Consider the following 18,578-nt stretch of genomic DNA (forward strand, 5'->3'; position numbering starts at 1 on the left):
CACTACGTCTGGACAAAGCTTTCTTGAGGACTTAAAATCCAAAATTCTTTTAAAGTCATCAAACTAGACTGGCATTCAGTCACCCTGCTAGACTATTGAGAGTGTCAAGAATATCTGTCAAGCCAGATGAATGGATCTGCCAAGAGGCAGCATACAGCTTCACTTCCCTGTCCTACCAACTAGGGCTACACACAGCACTTCTTGGAATGAATCATCCAGGCAACTAAGGTACTTCTAAACAAAAACTACAGCTTGACAGAACTCACTGTGTTGAAGCTGACTGGACAAGGCAGCAGCTATATACCTTCAGAAGCTTACTGTTCTTAAACAACATTCAGGAGTAAGAGCATCTTTGTTTGCATTTCAAGCAAGGCCTGCTTGCAAGGAGAAAGTGAAACTAACAGACCTAACTCCAAAATCCACAAATACTAAAGAAACTAGGAACAGGAAAAGCTTCCCTCCATCCCACCTGCTGAGAACAATTCCAGTTCCTCCTCAGACTGAAAGGCAACTAAAGGATACCAAAAACTAGCACTGTGGAGAGCCTTCAGTGTGAAGTACAGATACAGGCATGTGTGCTAGATGAGGAGCTGCTAACAACACAGAGATTTCCAAACAAACACGCATGCACACTCACAGTGGAACATGCAAATGAACAGTTGAGTTCAGTCAAAAGAGAAAATTAAGTTGGAAGAGAGGGCATCACAGTATTTAACTACAAGTCAAATCACTTCATATTTGACTGTTGGGTTCTCCTTCACATTTGACTTCATTCTTAGAGAAAGAATTACCTCAAGTAGCACTTCAGAAGCTCTTTTATTCTTCATACTTTGCAAAACTTAACATCACTGCTAAACCTCTTGTTAAAACCTTCCCCCCAAAGAATGGGACAACACAAGAGTAATTCAATGGAAGGATATCACAATTTCTAAATTCAACTGTCTGAAACAATTCTTCAAATCATCATGTACAAGTAAAGTGGCTAGAAAATAACCCCAGAGAATAAAAGATAAAACTCTCCATGCTTATTCATCCTCCCTGCTGGAAAATTAAAGAAGTCTGATGAATAACCAGGTATTTGTATGGAGGAATATAATTTATTCTCCATCCACAAACAGGAAATTATAGAAAACAATGTAAGTTTTCTTGAGAACTATAAGACAAGCAATGTTACAGGTTGGTCCAAGCTCGGAAGTCTATACAAACTGCTAAGTGCAAAAAGGGCAACAAACCACCCCAAACAGCTGCATTCAGTTTTTTGAGGTCTAGTTTTCACTGCTAAATTATGTCAACATGAACAAGTTGTTTTCAAAAACTTTAGTGGTATTATTACAATTTTTTCCTTCTTTCCTTCCTTCTGTATTGCATCTTATGGTACTTTAAAGTTTTTCAACCTGCAAAAATTAGGAGCTATACAAGTGCACTATAATTGTACTTACGGTGCAAGAAGCAATCATATTTAAAACAGCGTCTACAGAAGAGGGTGTGAAAAGAGTGCAGGCTTTGCTCCCTCTGAACAGATTTAGCATTTGGTCCATCTATGTTTGGTGTGCATTCAGGAGGAAGTGCTCCAGGAAGCTGCTGCTCAGTAAGTTCTTTGTATCTTGAAAGAAAGGAAGAAATTGTATTTATTCAGTATAATAAGAAAGAAGTAATTTTGATTCCAGTACCACTCTGCCTTTTCAGTGGCAAATTAGAAGGAATGTAAGAAGTATATCCCAGCTAGAAAGGTCAATCTGTCAGTGACGTGACAAGTTATTAATTCCACATTCATTGATACAAATATAAAATTGGCTAAAAAAGAATGCATTTACTTCCTGGACCACCATTTCCTCATATATATTAATCATTAACTCCAAAAAGACAACTTCTCTTTTCTTAAGAAAAGTTTTTATTTTACCACTTAAAAAAAAATAGGTTATGAAACACACACAACCACTTTTCAATAGTTTGAAAGCAAGGCTTGGTGGGAACAGCCAATTCCAGTCAAGTATCACTTGCAAAGTTGCACAATGGCCACAGAACCTAGCTGCAAGAGAGGCCATTCCTAACCAACAAACCTGTTAGCCGATTTTTAATGAAGTCCATTAAATATTGGTTAATTTAATTCAAATTAATCAGTATTTAATGAAGTCAAGGAATCGTTTGTTTCATAAAGCAGCACAGCAACATATCTTCAGAAATACTTCCTTACTTCTCCTTCAATTCTTCTGCTGTACCCTTGTCTGGAAACATTGAAGAAATGGCTTCAAATATCTTGTCAGAAGGAAACCTCCGAGGTGGGTGGCTTTCTTTCTCTGTCAAAGAAGCAAACAAATTTGGAAAACAGAAAGATTATATTTCTGCTCCCTTGCTACCTCTAGGAGGTGTTCAGAGAAAGGGGAACTTCGTCAAAATCCTAATAGAAAAAAAGAAGCAAAAGGGTTTTATTTCTAAATGACCCACAAGTTAAACTGCATTAAGTGATCTTTTCTGCTGAAAGAACTCTTTACTAGTAAAATTTGGAGAAACCATTATTTCACCAGCAGATGGAGATGGCAATTCAGAACTCTGCCTACTTTAGAATAATGATATTGCATTTTCTGAGGAGTACCAAAGCATTTATTAGTTCGATACTCAACTCTGTTTTGGTACATTTGACAGTCTCAATATGCAGATAAACAAAAATTAGCAAAAGCACCTTTCATAGTATTCTCTGCACAACTCTTGAACTAAATGACAAAGGAAATGATGAAGAAAATGGTGCTACTTTAGACCTGAACACTATCAAGTAGAAGGTTTGAATAAATTTATTGAGTGATTAAAAAACAGCATTTTTTGGTTTTAATTTGTAAAGTCTGCAGACAGACATACCCATCCTGTTACCTTCCCGATCTTTTTGCTTGTCATCTCTTTCATCAGGATTGTCATCTCCATCATCATCATCTTCATCATCACTATATTGACCAAGTGCATTGACCAGCTCAACAAATATTTCATCATTGATAAATCCACATTCTGAAATTCAGCAAAATTGGGAGTGAACAGAAAAGTACAAGGTGTATATGAAGTATTTTTAATCCTCCCTACACTTGAATTCAATTATGTATATCAAAAATGCTGTAATTGATGGAAAACGATTTTGTGGGTTTCCCCTCTTTGTTTCAGTGTATGAACTGAGAAGAGTTAAAAATACTCAGTATTTATTTCTTAGACTGACAGCTGGGAAGGGAAGAAGGAAACATGTTGAAATTTCTCTGTTCCCAACTCCCTGTGCTTCAGTAAGCACAAAGAAATATCTTCTTTCTAGCTAGACTGTTTCAGAGATGTTATGCCAGAATCCCAATTCCAGCATGGTTGGGTTAAGCCAGCCTGGAAATACATGAAACAGTTTATGAAGCTATACTTGGACAGCTAGGGAATCCCCAAAGATATTTTAGGTTGGTATTTCCATTGCATTCACTTCCCTACTACACAACCCCTGGCAAGGTGATAAAAAAAGAACACAGTTAAATACAAAAACTTCAAGAGAAAACTGAAAGATATAATACTGCATATCTGCTTATTAGCTTATATTCTGCTGTGAAATTCAGAGGACAGCAGAGATAGACAATAAGGCATTTCTGCAGAGAAGAAAATCATAGTTAGTGTTGACAGACCATTGTTATTTCCAAAAAATAACTGGGAACTATGTGGGAAATGTAGTGCTTATCATCATCCTTTTGAACCTGGGCTGGAGTTGGATGTCAAACTATAACTTAAAGGAAACTAATAGTTTTATTCCTATGTAGACAATGAAAACAAGCAGGTACTTAATTTAGAAGTTTTAAACAGAACTCCTAATATACATACACAGATCAGTATACATTTCTCTCCCAAAAGTGCAATTACAGAGCTAATTTACAATTCTAACTTCTACATGGGAATGCCTTTGGATTAGATACCCACAGCATTTACATTTAATGACAGTCACACAACAATAGTAGTTATTAGAAGACTAAGAAAAAACTCCTTCTACTTTTGATATACAGTTTTGAAGAATCCATAAGAACAGTAATTGCCATCATTAACATGGGACTCAAAGGCAGTAAAACAAAATCAATTGTAAAGCTAGACTCAATAATAAATCAATGATAGAAGACATTTACTAGTCATGTCACCATTTTGACGTAACCAGTTCTGACAGGGATGTCAGCAATCAGTAAATCTGTAAAAATATCCAAAGGCAAAACCCCATGAAACATTTCCTATTCCTCATAAAATTTAAAGGCACCAGCTATCCTGAGGACATTAACAAGACTGCTACAGGACTGAGTAGCATTTATTATTGAACCTCAGGCTTAACCTTCATGAGTGGCAAACCATGTACTCAAAACTGCAGTTCTCTCAGTCACTCCAGCATTAATAGGAACATAATTAATTTTAAGAAACAATGCCACATTTAGGGAAGAAGAAAGTGGTCGGCAATGTTTCTGTGAAGGAGGAAACAGCAGTCAGAGAAACCTTTACAACTGTTAAGTTCAGGTTTGTATGAGCTAGCTCTAAGTGGGCACATAGAGCAAGTGAAAGGTTGCTGCTTCACTGAGACTTTAACAAACTAACAGGCATATGAAATCACATGTACTCCAGTTCCCACGCAGAAGAGGTAAGCAACACCTAGGAATATATACATATATATAGTGTCTCAACAGAAAGACACAACTTTGCTCTATAAACTGACTTATAGAAAAGAGGTTTTTGAAATGAGGTTTTTTAAATAGCTGGTAATTTCTCTAAAGGAATAAAAAAAAAACAAAAACAAAACCCACAAGATATTATTCTATTAAATCACATTTGCAAATATCACTATTATGAGTCTTGCATACTGCTCCTGCCACTTTCTGCTGGGCGGGATACATGTAGAGAAATTACACTATTATATTCTAAAGCTCTGAGCACAAAATTGAAGATCAAGAACTTCTCCAAGTTGCATCTAGGCATTACGATCACAAAATGGTTTGGGTTGGAAAAGACCTTAAAGCTCATCCAGTTCCAACCCCCTGCCATGGGCAGGGACACCTTCCACTGGAGCAGGTTGCTCCAAGCCCCATCTAACCTGGCCTTGAGCACTGCCAGGGATGATGAACCAGTGTACAGTTTAGGGAAAAAGTTGTTTTATTTCCCTGTACTGCTACTATACCACTTCACAGCCTTATAAAAATGCAAAACAATTTATTTAAATAAGGAGGTCTTATATCCAATGTTTATGCAACATAGGGATTCTAGAGATACTACTGTAATAATCAAGCATCAGGCCTTAACAAGCAACATCAACAACAATTATTTATGTAGGAAGAAGTGATAAGTATACCTGAGTGTTTGGGCTCACCTCTGTCTCCATGCACTTTCCCATCATAGTTCTTGATCAGTTCTTCAATAAAGGTACCATCCTGGTCAAGCACTTCATCCCCCATATATGGAATGTTATGTAAAACAGTTTCATCCTCTACCTAGTAATAAAAGGTATAAGCAAACTATTTTAAATTGCACTTTCAATTGAGCATTTCTGCATTGCTATTTTCACAGTTAACTAACTGGCTTCACTGCTTTAGCATATTTACCATTAATTAGATAGATAAAACAAGACCATCTTTGTTCAGCAATTTTACATACTAGTGGTGACTAGCTCCAGATACTGACACTAGTACCTAGCATTCAGATTAGCAGGGTGTTTCCACAAAGCTTCTGCTACTGAACCACACTAAGCTACTTAGCTTTGGGAAGCCTGCATATGATAAGTTCATTCTTTCTGCCCTGGTTCTCTTCCACAGTCATGTGCAACAGAAACCTCCCCTTCATTGCTTTGCCAGAGATAAGAAAAATATGATACCAAAAGGCTCTAAATTCAAGTTGTCTAAACAGCAAGCACAAAAACATGCCTCACAATTCAATCTGAACTCCACTGTCATTTTTTTTGCATCTGTATATAGACTAAAAAAAATTAATACTTCCATGTTTTATCATTATAATTTATGGCCCTTGATTCTCAGTTGTACCTTCCAATACTGCAGAACCCCCTTCTATTGTTAACAAAATAAATGTAAATGTTCCTGCTGATCATGATACTGCAGTAGTGCAAACTATCCAAACACTGATGAATTGAAAGCAAGTAGAAAAATGTGTGGAAGAACTCTGTACATATGCTGATAAAACAGGTTATTTAAATCACCTTGCTATTATCATAATAACCTGTCAGCAAAGGTGATCATATATAAAATGCTATGACAAAGATTTGTAATAAGCTAAGCTTTTCAAACAAGTCAAATGCCTACATGAGAAATCTAATATTATGGCTTCTACACAGTGAAGCTAATCAGAAGAAAAGGCTATATTCAGTTGCTATGTAAGAATGACCATTACGTGGGGAGCCTATTTCAGGATTAAGTTCTCTTTATTCCATAAGAATTACTGTTCTGCTGCAGGCTGATTGCATAAACACGTTCATTTTGCCCAGAAAACATTTCTCATTACACTAATTGTATGCTTTTAAATACATCTACATTTGTTAACTGCCACAAAGAGCTGGTCAGCTGAATTCAATAAACTTAGGGTGTTTTTTACAGCAAGGTTTTAGACTTAATTCAGTTCACTGAGAACTGAATTTGCAATCTAAGTTCCTTGGTTTTGTTATTATTTTACTGGGGGGCCCTATTTCTGATTATTACTGCCTATTATCAGTACAAGAAAGATGGAGCTTTACTGGCAACAGATTTTGCTGGTTTATTTCCTCCATACATTTCTCCTCCCAGAACTTACCATAAAATTCTGTTGAAGGGGAGACCAAGAATACATTATAGGCACAGAAGCAACAGCATTGAGAGTCTTCAGTGGGATGACTTGTTTTGGAAAATCTATATCGCTGGTAACAGAGCACTGAAAAAAAGAGGGTGAAGTTACACTTGCGTAGCAACAACAGAGACTGAAAGAAACAGGAAAAAAATATCACAGAACACCACTCTACAATGTACAAAATTCAAAGTGTTTGTCAAAACTAGCCATATCAGCCTTTGAAAAATGCATTCAGGGTTTTAGGGTGTAACAGTAAGAATAGGTTTAGCAGGAAAAGAGACGTAAGAATTATTTCTGTGTCAATACCTTTGTTAATAGATCATGAGGTTTTTTCCCCACTTAGTAAGAAGTGGCTGTGATAATATTTTACTCAGAGCATTCAACCTGCAATACAAATTATCTTTGGTATCTTAAAACAGATTTAGCACCTGTTGCTGCTAATACTCTCAACAATGTTACGAGTATTTACTCAAGTCACCAGAGAAGCAACTGAATTCCCCTGGCTCTAGAACAATACACTGCAGAAATCACTTATTTATGGGCTTAAAAAACTTAAATTTTACTTTAATGCCAGCAAGACTTCTATGGAAATAAATTCTCCATATATTTTAACTCCTGCCCTGTTTCCCCATTATGCCTCTTTATCTTAACATCAAGCCTTTGATTATGCTCACTATTTACTAAGGAAAAATGAAAATTTAACTCTTAATATGCAACTCTGGATATACCAATGACTTTTCAGCTCTACGACTTGATTTTTATTTATATTCAGAGGTTATATAGCCTCCAACAGATAAACATGTCATAGAAATACAGCTTCGAGGTTATTCTTGTATCTATTCAATGGGTAACAGATACAGATCAACTTTTCTCAAGTACTTGGACAGCAGTATGAAGAACTCTGGAAGACAAGTTACAAACAAAAGCAGACAGGGACATACAAAGCTAAGGAAAGTACAACAAAGAGGATTTGGAGGTAGGTAAACAAAGTTTAGAACAGCTATCATAGCTACCTGAAAGGAAAAAAGGAAGTGGAGACAAAAGATCTTTCTCCTTTCCAGAAGGGAAAGATGAACAGAGCTTCACATTTCTAAAGAAATACACAAAGTAATGTAACAAACAGTATACAGAGACAGTACCCCGGTAGAATGACACAAGCCAGATTTATTTCTTTTCTTTTTCAATCTGCAGCACATGAAATTAGATTTCTGCTGTGGATAACAATACTCAAGATACTGTCCTATGCTAGCGCTTTATTTCCATTTCAGGTTAATGTTTAACTTTCTAGCTAGCAGCCATCTAGCATATTTTTCATGTATTTTAAAAAGAAAAATATAAACTAAAACTATTATTGCTTTTATCTTTGGAACTGGAAATCTCAGCCTGACTAATGACCCATGTCAAAATGACTGTTTGGTACCAAGTCTCAGTCACATTGCCCCATTGTTTTGCGATGGAATTCAGCTTAATGTTTATGAGGTTAGCACAAAACACGTTATGGTCTCTGGCTGATGCTGACTGGACTATCCATCGACAAAAAACCTATGTCACCACTGATGTTCTGCAGGCATCACCAAACACATGAAGGCTCTCACAAAACCTTTCTATCAGGTCACTAGATTTCTAGCCAGTGGCCTCTGCAACTCTGAAGGAATTCAGCATATTAAGAAAAAATAGAGATTCTTAAAGGATTTTTTAAACCCCCCCACCATTTTTTTTTGTCTCACTTCTCTTGCTATAAATTATGGCAATCCTAAATCAAGCAGTGGAGTTCCAATTCATGAGACAGAGCCTGGATGTGAATGCAGTAATTAGCATGCTCTAGCAATTCAGGCAGGAAATCAATTCAGGCAGGAAATTAACATAAAATAATAGTGAATCAAGCTAAACAACAAAGAAAATAAAGAGGAATGGTAAGGAATGATCATCTTGTAACACAAAAAAAAGTGAAAACAGGATATATACCCTGTGTCAATGACTTTCTGATCCTACAGTGCTATATAACAGGTATAGAGCTATACAGGACTAGTTGCATATTCAATCATGTTTAAAAGAAAACACTTCAACGACGGTCACTGCCTGATTGCATTTAATCATGCATGCACACAAATACACCTCTGTGACACACACCCCCCCCTCAGTTCCTCAATAAAACTTAAGGAAAATATGACAAATTTCCTTGAAGAGAAACTGGTTTGATTTAGGTTTGTGAGGTTTTTTTACCCTGTTCACAGTAAAGTCTTTTCATTCTCATCCTACTGAACGAAATTAGCTTTTCAGATTATTACACATGAAACATCAAACCAGTTTAGTTTGGATAAGTGCCTAAAGAACAGCTGAGAAAGATGAGAAATTAACCTGGGCTGAACACAAAGTTGCAGTACACTTAACCCACTACTCAAGCTACCAACATGAAAGCCAGTTTACATGCACAAACTGCATCACAATAATGGAAGTGGATTTCATAAATCTAATGCCCAGTCTGCTTGTGCAACACAAGGGTGCATCAACTCAACTAACTCCTTTCAGAACCTCTGTGGTTAAATTACTTTAATAAAAAAGATTTTGTCAAGTGGGTATGTTCACAGCTTTCATGTGTTTTAGCTCAACAAAAACTAAACTAAATACTCATTTGTTCTATTAGGGGTCAACTCCAATATGAGCAAGATTAAAATCCCAGTATCAGTGAGACAGTTAATCAGTTTGATTAAAGGATGCTGCAGTAAGATCTGAGTATTACCAGAAATAAAGAAGTTTCACTTGTGTGTATTGATCCAAGCTAGGTAACCTGCTACATATTTATTGCTTTCCAGAAGTCATATGATTGAAGTAAATAACAAATACATTCTTTAAGAGACTCATACAAAAAATATTTAGCTGCCAAGTCATGCAATGCTGGAAAACATAATAAAGAAGAGGCAACTTTCCAGTAATAAACCAAAAACGTGTTAACAACCTTGTAAGTGGGATTACCACAACACATGTTAACCAACCTCCCTGGTCCCGCGCAATGAGCTCACAGAAGTCATGATGTGAACAGGCTGTATCCTACGTTGTTTCCATTCTTGATTTAAGATTTCTGTTCTTTCCAGTATCTTCTGACGATTAGAATTAAACATACTCTAAAAATTAATCATAATTGTAAATGTTACAAGTAAATCAGACTCTAAATTCAGCTGCTAGCATCTTAAGGAATTATAATATCTACTAAAACAATAAATAAAACTAGATAGGATGCAAAAAATGGCCAAAACTCAAGATGTCCAAATTTTGTTGAAATGTCACCATCCCTATCTTTGACTCAACCCATATTTTCATGTTAGAGACTTACAGGTTTAGCATGGAATTAAATTTGAAATGGAACTAGAAAGAATATGTGGATAAAGAAGTTTTCATACTTGCTCTCCACCATCTTTTCTGACACTTAGCATGCCTGATTCAAGCACATATGAATGTATCATACCTGTTCATAAGATCAGAGTTAAGACCAGCTTTCAGTATGTTAACAAAGTATCTAACAAAACTGTTAGCATAGGTGTTATCTGCAGGACAACTCATACTTCAGAAGATGAGGTTTTGTATCATTTTTCAAGCAAATAGAGCCAAAAGGTGACAATACCTTTACTTCATCTGCACGTCGGAACCTCTTGAGCTGCCTCAGTCTCATATATTCCGATTTCACACGTTTTCGCCAACAAATTGGTCCCTTCTCAGATTTTTTTCCGGTTTGACCCATGATTATCCTACAAGAGACAATGTGATGTTAATCTTACCGGCTCTGACACCCCTGCTGACAGAGCAGGTTAGAGTAAAGTTAGGTAGGATAGAAACATTCCTGTAATACTTTCCATATTGAATTCCTTTAATTCCTTTCAATCAGACACTTGCAATCCCATCCCAATCAAAAGAAAATAAGTAATATATGCTTAAGTCATAGACACCAGAATTTTAATTACAAATCAGTGAGATCCTTCATATTTGCTTTAAGCACCTCTAATGCCTCTATACAGAAAGATACCTAATGGATCTAAGACGGACCCTTCATCAAGGGCTGTAACATTAGGACAAGGGTGATGGGTTCAAACTGAAACAGAGGAAGTTCAGGTTAGATATAAGGAAGTTCTTCCCTGTGAAGGTGCTGAGGCACTGGAACAGGTTGCCCAAAGAAGCAGTAAACGCTCCATCCCTGGCAGTGTTCAAGGTCAGGTTGGACAGAACCTTGGGTGACATGGTTTAATGCGAGGTGTCCGTACCCATGGCAGGGAGGTCGGAACTGGGTAATCTTAAGGTTCTTTCCAACCCAAATCAGTCTATGATTCTATAACTCTAGATTACCACGCAAAGATACACACTGGAATCCTTGCAGTCCCATAAATCAACTTTCGTACAATAATGCTTCTGGCAGGCAAACCTTCCCCTCCCTGCAGAAGGGGTTTTCTTCAAGTAAGATATCAACTCCTTGAATAGACTTCTGGAGTTGATTTCAAGAGCAGAGAGGTACCCCAAAGTACAGTCCTCCTATCCAACCACTCAAGTCTCAAAAAGTTCTAGAATTCAGACAAAAAGAGTTTTGAATAAGCCAGAATAAGACAATTTGCTCTTTTCCCAAGTATCCCACAAAACCCCAACCTGTGCAGCTGACTGCACACAGAACACTGATACCAGCTTTTACTGATCACCCTCTTAATAATAAGTGCTTCATTTTAATGTTACAAGACTTTTGGCAACATGGCTGTATTTTTACATTATAATCCAAATGTATTGCTAGAATATGCCAATCTGCTCAGCATTTTTCAAGCTCCATGACCGTATGCTATGACTATGCTGGCAGTGACTATTTTGACAGCATCCTGAAACAAAACCACAACATCCAAGATTGGCTTCCTCTCAAGAGCTGTACTATAACAATCCACAGTATTTCACTGAATAGCTCAAAATAGCATTCATAGCCATTGTAGACTGAAAGGCTGAAATGCTGAGTTGCCCGAGGTTAATACATTCTCAAACAAGCATAATCGATTTGAGCACAGAAATACAGAATCAACCATGTTGGAAAATAACTTTAAGATCACCAAATCCAACTGTTACCCCACACAACTGCCAACTCCACCACTAAAGCATGTCACTGAGGGCCTTGTCTACGTGGTTTGTGAACACTTCCAGGGATGATGATTCCAGCACTGCCCTGGGCAGCCTGTTCCAATGCCTGACCACCCTTTCAGTGAAGAAGTTTTCCTAATATCCAGTCTAAACCTCCCCTGGCACAATCTGGGGCTCTTCCCTCTTGTCCTATAACTTGTTACTTGGGAGAAGGGACCAGCCACTTCCTAGTTCCATCCTCTTTTTCACGTAGTTGTAGAGAGGAATAAGGTCTCCCCTGAGCCTTCTCCAGACTAAACCCCCCAGGTCCCTCAGCTGTTCCTTATCAGACTGATGCTCAAGACCCCTCCCCAGCTCCACTGCCCTTCTCTGGACCTGCTCCAGCACCTCAATGTCTCTCTCGTAGTGAGAGACCCAGAAATGAACAACATAGTATTTGAGGTGCCGCCTCACCAGTGCCCAGTATAGAGGGATGATCACTTTCTTGGCCCTGCTGGCCACACTAGTGCTGATACAGGCCAGGATGCCATTGGCCTTCTTGGCTGCCTGGGCACCATCTGGCTTATGTTCAGCCAGCTGCTGACCAGCACCCCCAGGTTCTTTTCAACCAAGCAGCTTTCCAGCCACTCTTCCCCAAGCCTGAAGCGTTGCATGGGGTTGTTGTGGCCCAAATGCAGGACCCAGCACTTATCTTGTTGAAACTCATACAATTGGTCACAGCCCATCAATCCAACCTGTCCAGGCTCCTCAAACAATTACACACCTTCTAATTATCAAGGTAGGTAAAGGTGAACTAAGGTGTCTTCTTCAGGCTAGAGTCAAATGCCCAGTGCTTTCTCCCCTGCCCCACACCACAGCTCCCCAGCAGCCATGTATACAGCTTTGTCCAAGTTACTGAAAGCTCCCTGCTGCTGTAAGCAGAGCTCTATTTTCAGCAGTTTTGTACAAGTCACATTTGCCTTCTATCAGACGTTATGATGATGCAGGGGGGAATCAATAACAAACCTGTTTATTCTCAATACAGGTTCATTTACACTGAACAAAATGTAATAGTCTATGAGAGCCTGACACCCATTCTTATGCAAGGCATTAAACAGCATTTTGTAAGAAAAACTGTTGGGTTTTTAGGTTTGAAATGAGAATGAATTAACAAACAAATGGTAGAATTGCCACCCCAAATGATGGCAAGTACCCTTCAAGGAAAAAAAGTATAAAACTAAGCTTCACCTAATGCCTGAAGCACCTAACTAGGCAGAGGGGAGGGACAAAGAACAATCAGAGGGGAATAAATCTAGAGCAGTATTAAAAAACAATTGCTCTGCTTCCGTGCCTCAAGGCAGCAAGTTGAACCAACCTCTGTCTCATTTGCCACAGCACCAATGGTTACAAGAGATAAAAAATATAGATTAAAAATATCCACCACCATTCATGTTAGAGCACAGTGAAGACAATCGGTGAATCAAAGTACACTACAGTATTGATTAGAGAACAGCATCAAAGCATTATGTAGTGGAGGAAATGCATTATATTATATGCTAACCTAAGCAAAGCAAAAATATGGAAAAAAAACATCCTAGTTACTGGATATAAATTGGAAATCGAGTAAGTATCATTAAATAACAGAAAGACAGAATTTCAGTTTAAGTAATACAAAACAGAACATCAAAATCACTTCAGTTATGGTTCAGCCAAAAGACATGGACAAAGTACCAACGAACGCAAAAGATAACGGAAAGCTCAGCTGACAATACTGAATCCCATAATAACAAAGCATAGATTAGGTTACTTACTCTAATACTGCATCAACCACCGCCCCTCTTATTCTAGTTTCCTGAAGAATAACAAATGACTCAGGCATAAAAAAAAGCTTTCTTAACCAAAATTAAATTGCCAGATAAGCCCTGCTCATCAAAATCAGGTCCATATGGAAATCATACATAATTAGATTAAAACCAACAAAACAAACAGAATTCCCATCTTTCTTTCATACAACTGAAATGCAGTTCCCAGAAGACCCCGTAAGCAAGGATTTTAAGACCTGAAACATATCCACATTGAACAAACAAATCTATTCCATTTTTCAGTAATGAACATCATTGTTACCTGCTATATTAAAATGGTGAGTAATATATTTCACAAGAAGGTAAAAAACTTTCTTTTAAAACAACATAACTTATGCGGGTCATTTATCTGAAAACAAATGGGACTTACAAGAACATTCTCCTCTTGCACTAGTTTCAAACTGCTATCTGGGGCACAACATACACAACAATTTAACCATCAAGGCACCAAGTAACAAAACACAGAGAATGAAAGGATGCACTGTTGCTTTTGGCAAGTTATAGCAAGATAAAGTTCTTCTAGGTAAAGTAATAATGTTAATGAGAAAGAGTCAGTGGGATACACATAGTACATTAAGTCAAATATGTATAAGGTTAGAAATGGCCTCTTACATGGCAAGTCCATATTAAGAGAGAAAGTACTGAGTGGGAAGGAAGTATATGTGTGTATTAGTTAAAGAAAAATTACATATAAGGAAAAACCAAAGTGTCCTGGATGCACGTTTGTAAAACATTAGTCTTGAAAAATCCTTAAAATTTATTAATGAATTCTGAATTTGAGCAGCAGATTTTTAAACTGAATGATCAATTTTTGTATGCTTAGGAGAGTTTGGATTGGGAGGGACCTTAAAACTCAACCAGCTCCAACCCTCTGCCATGGACAGGGACGACTTCCACGAGACCAGGTTGCTCCAAGCCCCTGTGTCCAGCCTGGCTTTGAACCCCGCCAGGGATGGGGCAGCCACAGCTTCTCTGGGCACCCTGTGCCAGCGCCTCAGCACCCTCACAGCAAAGAACTTCCCAGTGTCTCATCTCAATGGCCCCTCTGTCTTATGCAAGACATTAAACAATATTTTGTAAGAAAAACTGTTGGTTTTTAGATTTGAAATGAGAATCTAAAGCCATTCCCCCCTTGTCCTGTCACTACAGGCTGCTGTCAAAAGCCCGTCTCCAGCTGTGTAGGCAACATCACCAAAGGAGAATTACACTATTATTAACACATGTACTGTGTTAAGAGGCAATTGTTTTTCTGTCCTTAATCTCAAAATACAGTATTTGGGGGGGGGGGGGGGGGGGGGGGGGGGGGGGGGGGGGGGGGGGGGGGGGGGGAGGGGGAACAAGCAAACACAAGACAGAAGGGGGGGTGGGGGTCAGTGAGAGAAGGTAGCAGGAAGAGAACAGCATATTCCTAGCAGTTTATTCTCACAGTGCAATCAATCTCTAATCTTCACATTAGGACTACAGAAATTGTGAGTGGCATTTGACTAATGTCAATTCAAAGGTTGCCTCCAAAACTATACATTTAAGAAACTAAACCTGAGAAACTAGGATAAGAAGTTTCCCAGACAAGGACAGCTCATGCTGGTCAGGGCTGGGAGAGCAAAAACAAGGAGTCAGAAAGATTAACTCCTACAGAAGGGCACTGGACACTATCGCCATCCCTGAAAGCAATGGCAATTTGAAGAATTAAGACTTCAGGGAAACAACAACACAAACTAATCTCTGGGGGTAAACTCAGAATTGTAGATGCTGTCTCGAGCCTACTATTGATCCACCTGCACTAGTACCTAGGTGTAAGAACAACCTTTCCCAAATCACATTCTTCCATCATTTCTGCTGTTCATATTTGGAAGTACTCTGAGCTGTAACAAACTACAGTTTGTTACAAGAAAAGCCTATCTATTTGCCTTAAAAGATGTTTTATGTGGTTTGTAGCTCGGACTGCAGAGCTAGTGAATGTTAAGATCAATTTCTCAGAACTAGTCAACTTCCCATATAAAGTTTCAGAATATTCCCTACAGCAGCACAAGTAGCACAAGCTAAATCCCATCTGTCTAAGAATAGTTTATGGCCTGTCTTAACAAGATGGCATAACATTAAGCAGTTTCTATTTAATAAATAAAAACATGATACTGGATTGTCTTAGTGCAATGATTTGATTCTGAGAGCCCCCAGGCCATCTCCCAATTCCCTGTCCCCATTTCCCCTTCTGAATACTGTTAGCTGATTCTATTGTTTTAACATCTTTTTCTTCCCCATTTTTTCATCCTCTTCAGATGAAGGGCCTACAGACACTAACTGTTGAAGATCCCAATCCCAAGAACTTTTACCCAAAAGAAAGAAACTATGTAGCAGCCAACTCAGCTATTTATGTGCAGATTTTCTCATCTCCAAAATAGATACAAGAAAGCAAGCGTAATTCTCAAGCAGTTACTCTGTTTCCACCGAGAGCTCATCTCCCAGAGTGCAGAATGACTTCCTCAGCTAACCCTGCCAGACCTTACCTGGCATAACACTAATAAGGGAAACCCTGCCATAACTCTACTTGCAGAAGAGGGAACACTGGAAGCATAGTGAGACATCCCAAGAGATGCTAGTGTCAACCTGGTACAACCACAGGCAGTCTTGTTCCAAGCTGGGCAGCCAATCTGGTGGCAAGCAAGGAGATGCATGTGCCACACTTAAATGCAAAGGCTGAATACCCTGGGTCCAAAGCTGCACTTAACCCAGCCAGCCCATACTAATGAGAGATCAGTGTAATCTAAACAGACCTCCATTAAGAATAATAAAACCAACAAAACTAACACTTCTTCTTGAGCAATAAGGTGCTTGAACTACAGTATTGGGAATGAGACAGACGGGAGACTCCTGAACACTGATTTTAAAAGACCCTACTGGAAAATAAAAGCAGATATACAGCTATTCTTTTGAGTTCTTACTTGTGCTTGCATAGCTGGAAATGAAAAACAACAAATATTGGCAGTGACCTAGAGCAGTTAAATTTGTGTTTCAAATAAACTCTGCTGAGCATTTCATAATGATATACAAGATCTACATTCTTTACAGGAAGTTGTAAGACACTTCATGCCTATAAGCTTAAATGAGCCAATGCTTACTTTCAGCAGCCAAAGCATGTATAATACACCTAGAATTCACAAGAGAAAGAAGTGCAGAAAAATTTCAGCCCAAATTGTTTCTGTTTTGCCTACAGAACATAGAAAGCGCCTTATTTAAAGACAATGTCCTATTTTTCTTCGATCATTTTTGGCAATATCCATCAGTGACAGACAAGCACACAGATAATTCTCTAAATTAGGCAGTCTATTCAAGCAGTCATACTGCTGTCAAAGACTATATTTAAGCTCCTCTGGCTACAGTGCCAAATTTCAGGGGGGAAAAGGATCTAATGAAAATTTTCATGCTGAAAAGCATGGGAGAACAAATGAGGGGCTCTACCCTTTTAAAAGCGTGCTATTAGTTTCGAGCTGTGCTTAATATTACACAATATTTTAAACTAACAATGTTATATTATCTTCCCTCTACTCGGGATTTGTTTGGAGATATTACTGAACTAAAATACACTGTGTGCAGTGTAAGTTCTCAGTTCTTTTATTGTGAATTAATCTACGCTCAAAGGGTTATTTAGATCTTTTAAATTTATGCATACACTGGTACAATACTGCACTTCAGAGCACTCTTGACCAACAGTTCCAACAAAGGGGCAGGGTAGGGGAGAATAGGGAGGGGGAGGATGCAGGATAATATAAAACCCAACAGGGAAACCACATGTGCAGCCTGATGCAAACTGAGATATAAAATCATGGCGCTTGTTGCTGGGAGTAATGAAAGAGTAATAAAGGAATAAAATAACTCAGATGGGGCAGGTGGGGGGAAGTACTACTTCTGCCTCCCATAAAGCCAAACACGAATGCTTTCACATTCGCTTCTCAGAACCTTGATTTCTAAAACCATGTGTTTAACTGCATGACCCTGCTCCATGAACTACACCACGCTGCTTCTCAACCTCTTCTACCTCACTGTGAACAGTGATGCACTTCCACTAAATTCTTTGGATGCACTGGTAAGCTCAAAACATGCATCTGAGCTGGCTTCATGAACTGTCACTTCAGAGATCATATTTATTCATTTAGATTCAATACTACAAGATACTTGCCTGTGTAATTTCTTCAGCAGTGATGGCATCTCACAATCATCTCACCCCTCCTAACTCTTTATTCTCATCTCAAAACTGCCTATAAACTGGATTAAACTGACTAATAATAAATAAAAGCTCTCTTTGTGATTGTTTTCTGAAACAGATGAGAGCTTGATGATCCCATCCACAACTGTGGCTTCCTGTACACAACCATAAAGCAGGAAGGATTTGTTAGGCACTCAGACCAACAGTGTGGCTCTCACCACAAACAGGCTTTATACATCAGTTTGCCCTGGAGTGGCAAACATGCTCTTTAGCTGGAAGCTGTTATCAGATGCAGACAGCACACAGGTCTCTTAGGCTCAGCATACACAATCTTACTAATGGAGAAATTATTATCTATTAAGCCCTATCTGAAGCCATCATTGAACTTCTTGAAGCATCTACAAAACTTGTGGCTTAGTTTCAAACAAGAAAACCAAAGCAAACCCCACAAAACAACAGCAAAAACAAATCAAATCACCCACCACCACACCCTTCTATGCTTCTTCTCACACGAAAAGAATTGTTTTGATCAGGCAGCAGAATTTAGGACAACTTTCAGGTTCAACTCAAAAAGCAGAATTTTGGCAACAGAAGAGATTAACACTATTTTCCCATAAGCCTGCAAAAAA

At 38.4% G+C, this 18,578-nt stretch overlaps 1 protein-coding gene across 7 annotated transcripts in view; it reads right to left on the bottom strand.

Moving 5' to 3' along the window:
* EZH2 (enhancer of zeste 2 polycomb repressive complex 2 subunit) overlaps positions 1–18,578 on the bottom strand; it is a 50,149-nt gene that overhangs the window by 17,524 nt on the left and 14,047 nt on the right. For 2 of the 7 annotated variants that reach the window (XM_034061855.1, XM_031047991.2), the window contains exons 2-8: positions 10,427–10,550; positions 9,801–9,929; positions 6,775–6,891; positions 5,330–5,468; positions 2,854–2,997; positions 2,195–2,297; positions 1,440–1,603 (exon numbers count right to left, since the gene is read on the bottom strand). In XM_034061855.1, the coding sequence (XP_033917746.1) occupies positions 1,440–1,603; positions 2,195–2,297; positions 2,854–2,997; positions 5,330–5,468; positions 6,775–6,891; positions 9,801–9,929; positions 10,427–10,543 (913 nt within the window). In that variant the 5' untranslated portion in view covers positions 10,544–10,550. Of the gene's footprint in view, positions 1–1,439; positions 1,604–2,194; positions 2,298–2,853; positions 2,998–5,329; positions 5,469–6,774; positions 6,892–9,800; positions 9,930–10,426; positions 10,551–18,578 lie in introns of those variants that run through there. The other 5 variants (XM_031047993.2, XM_005148003.3, XM_031047990.2 and 2 more) reach the window with 5 other exon arrangements.

Source organism: Melopsittacus undulatus, chromosome 1 (genome assembly GCF_012275295.1).
Source record: "Melopsittacus undulatus isolate bMelUnd1 chromosome 1, bMelUnd1.mat.Z, whole genome shotgun sequence".
Classification (NCBI taxonomy): Eukaryota; Metazoa; Chordata; class Aves; order Psittaciformes; family Psittaculidae; genus Melopsittacus; species Melopsittacus undulatus.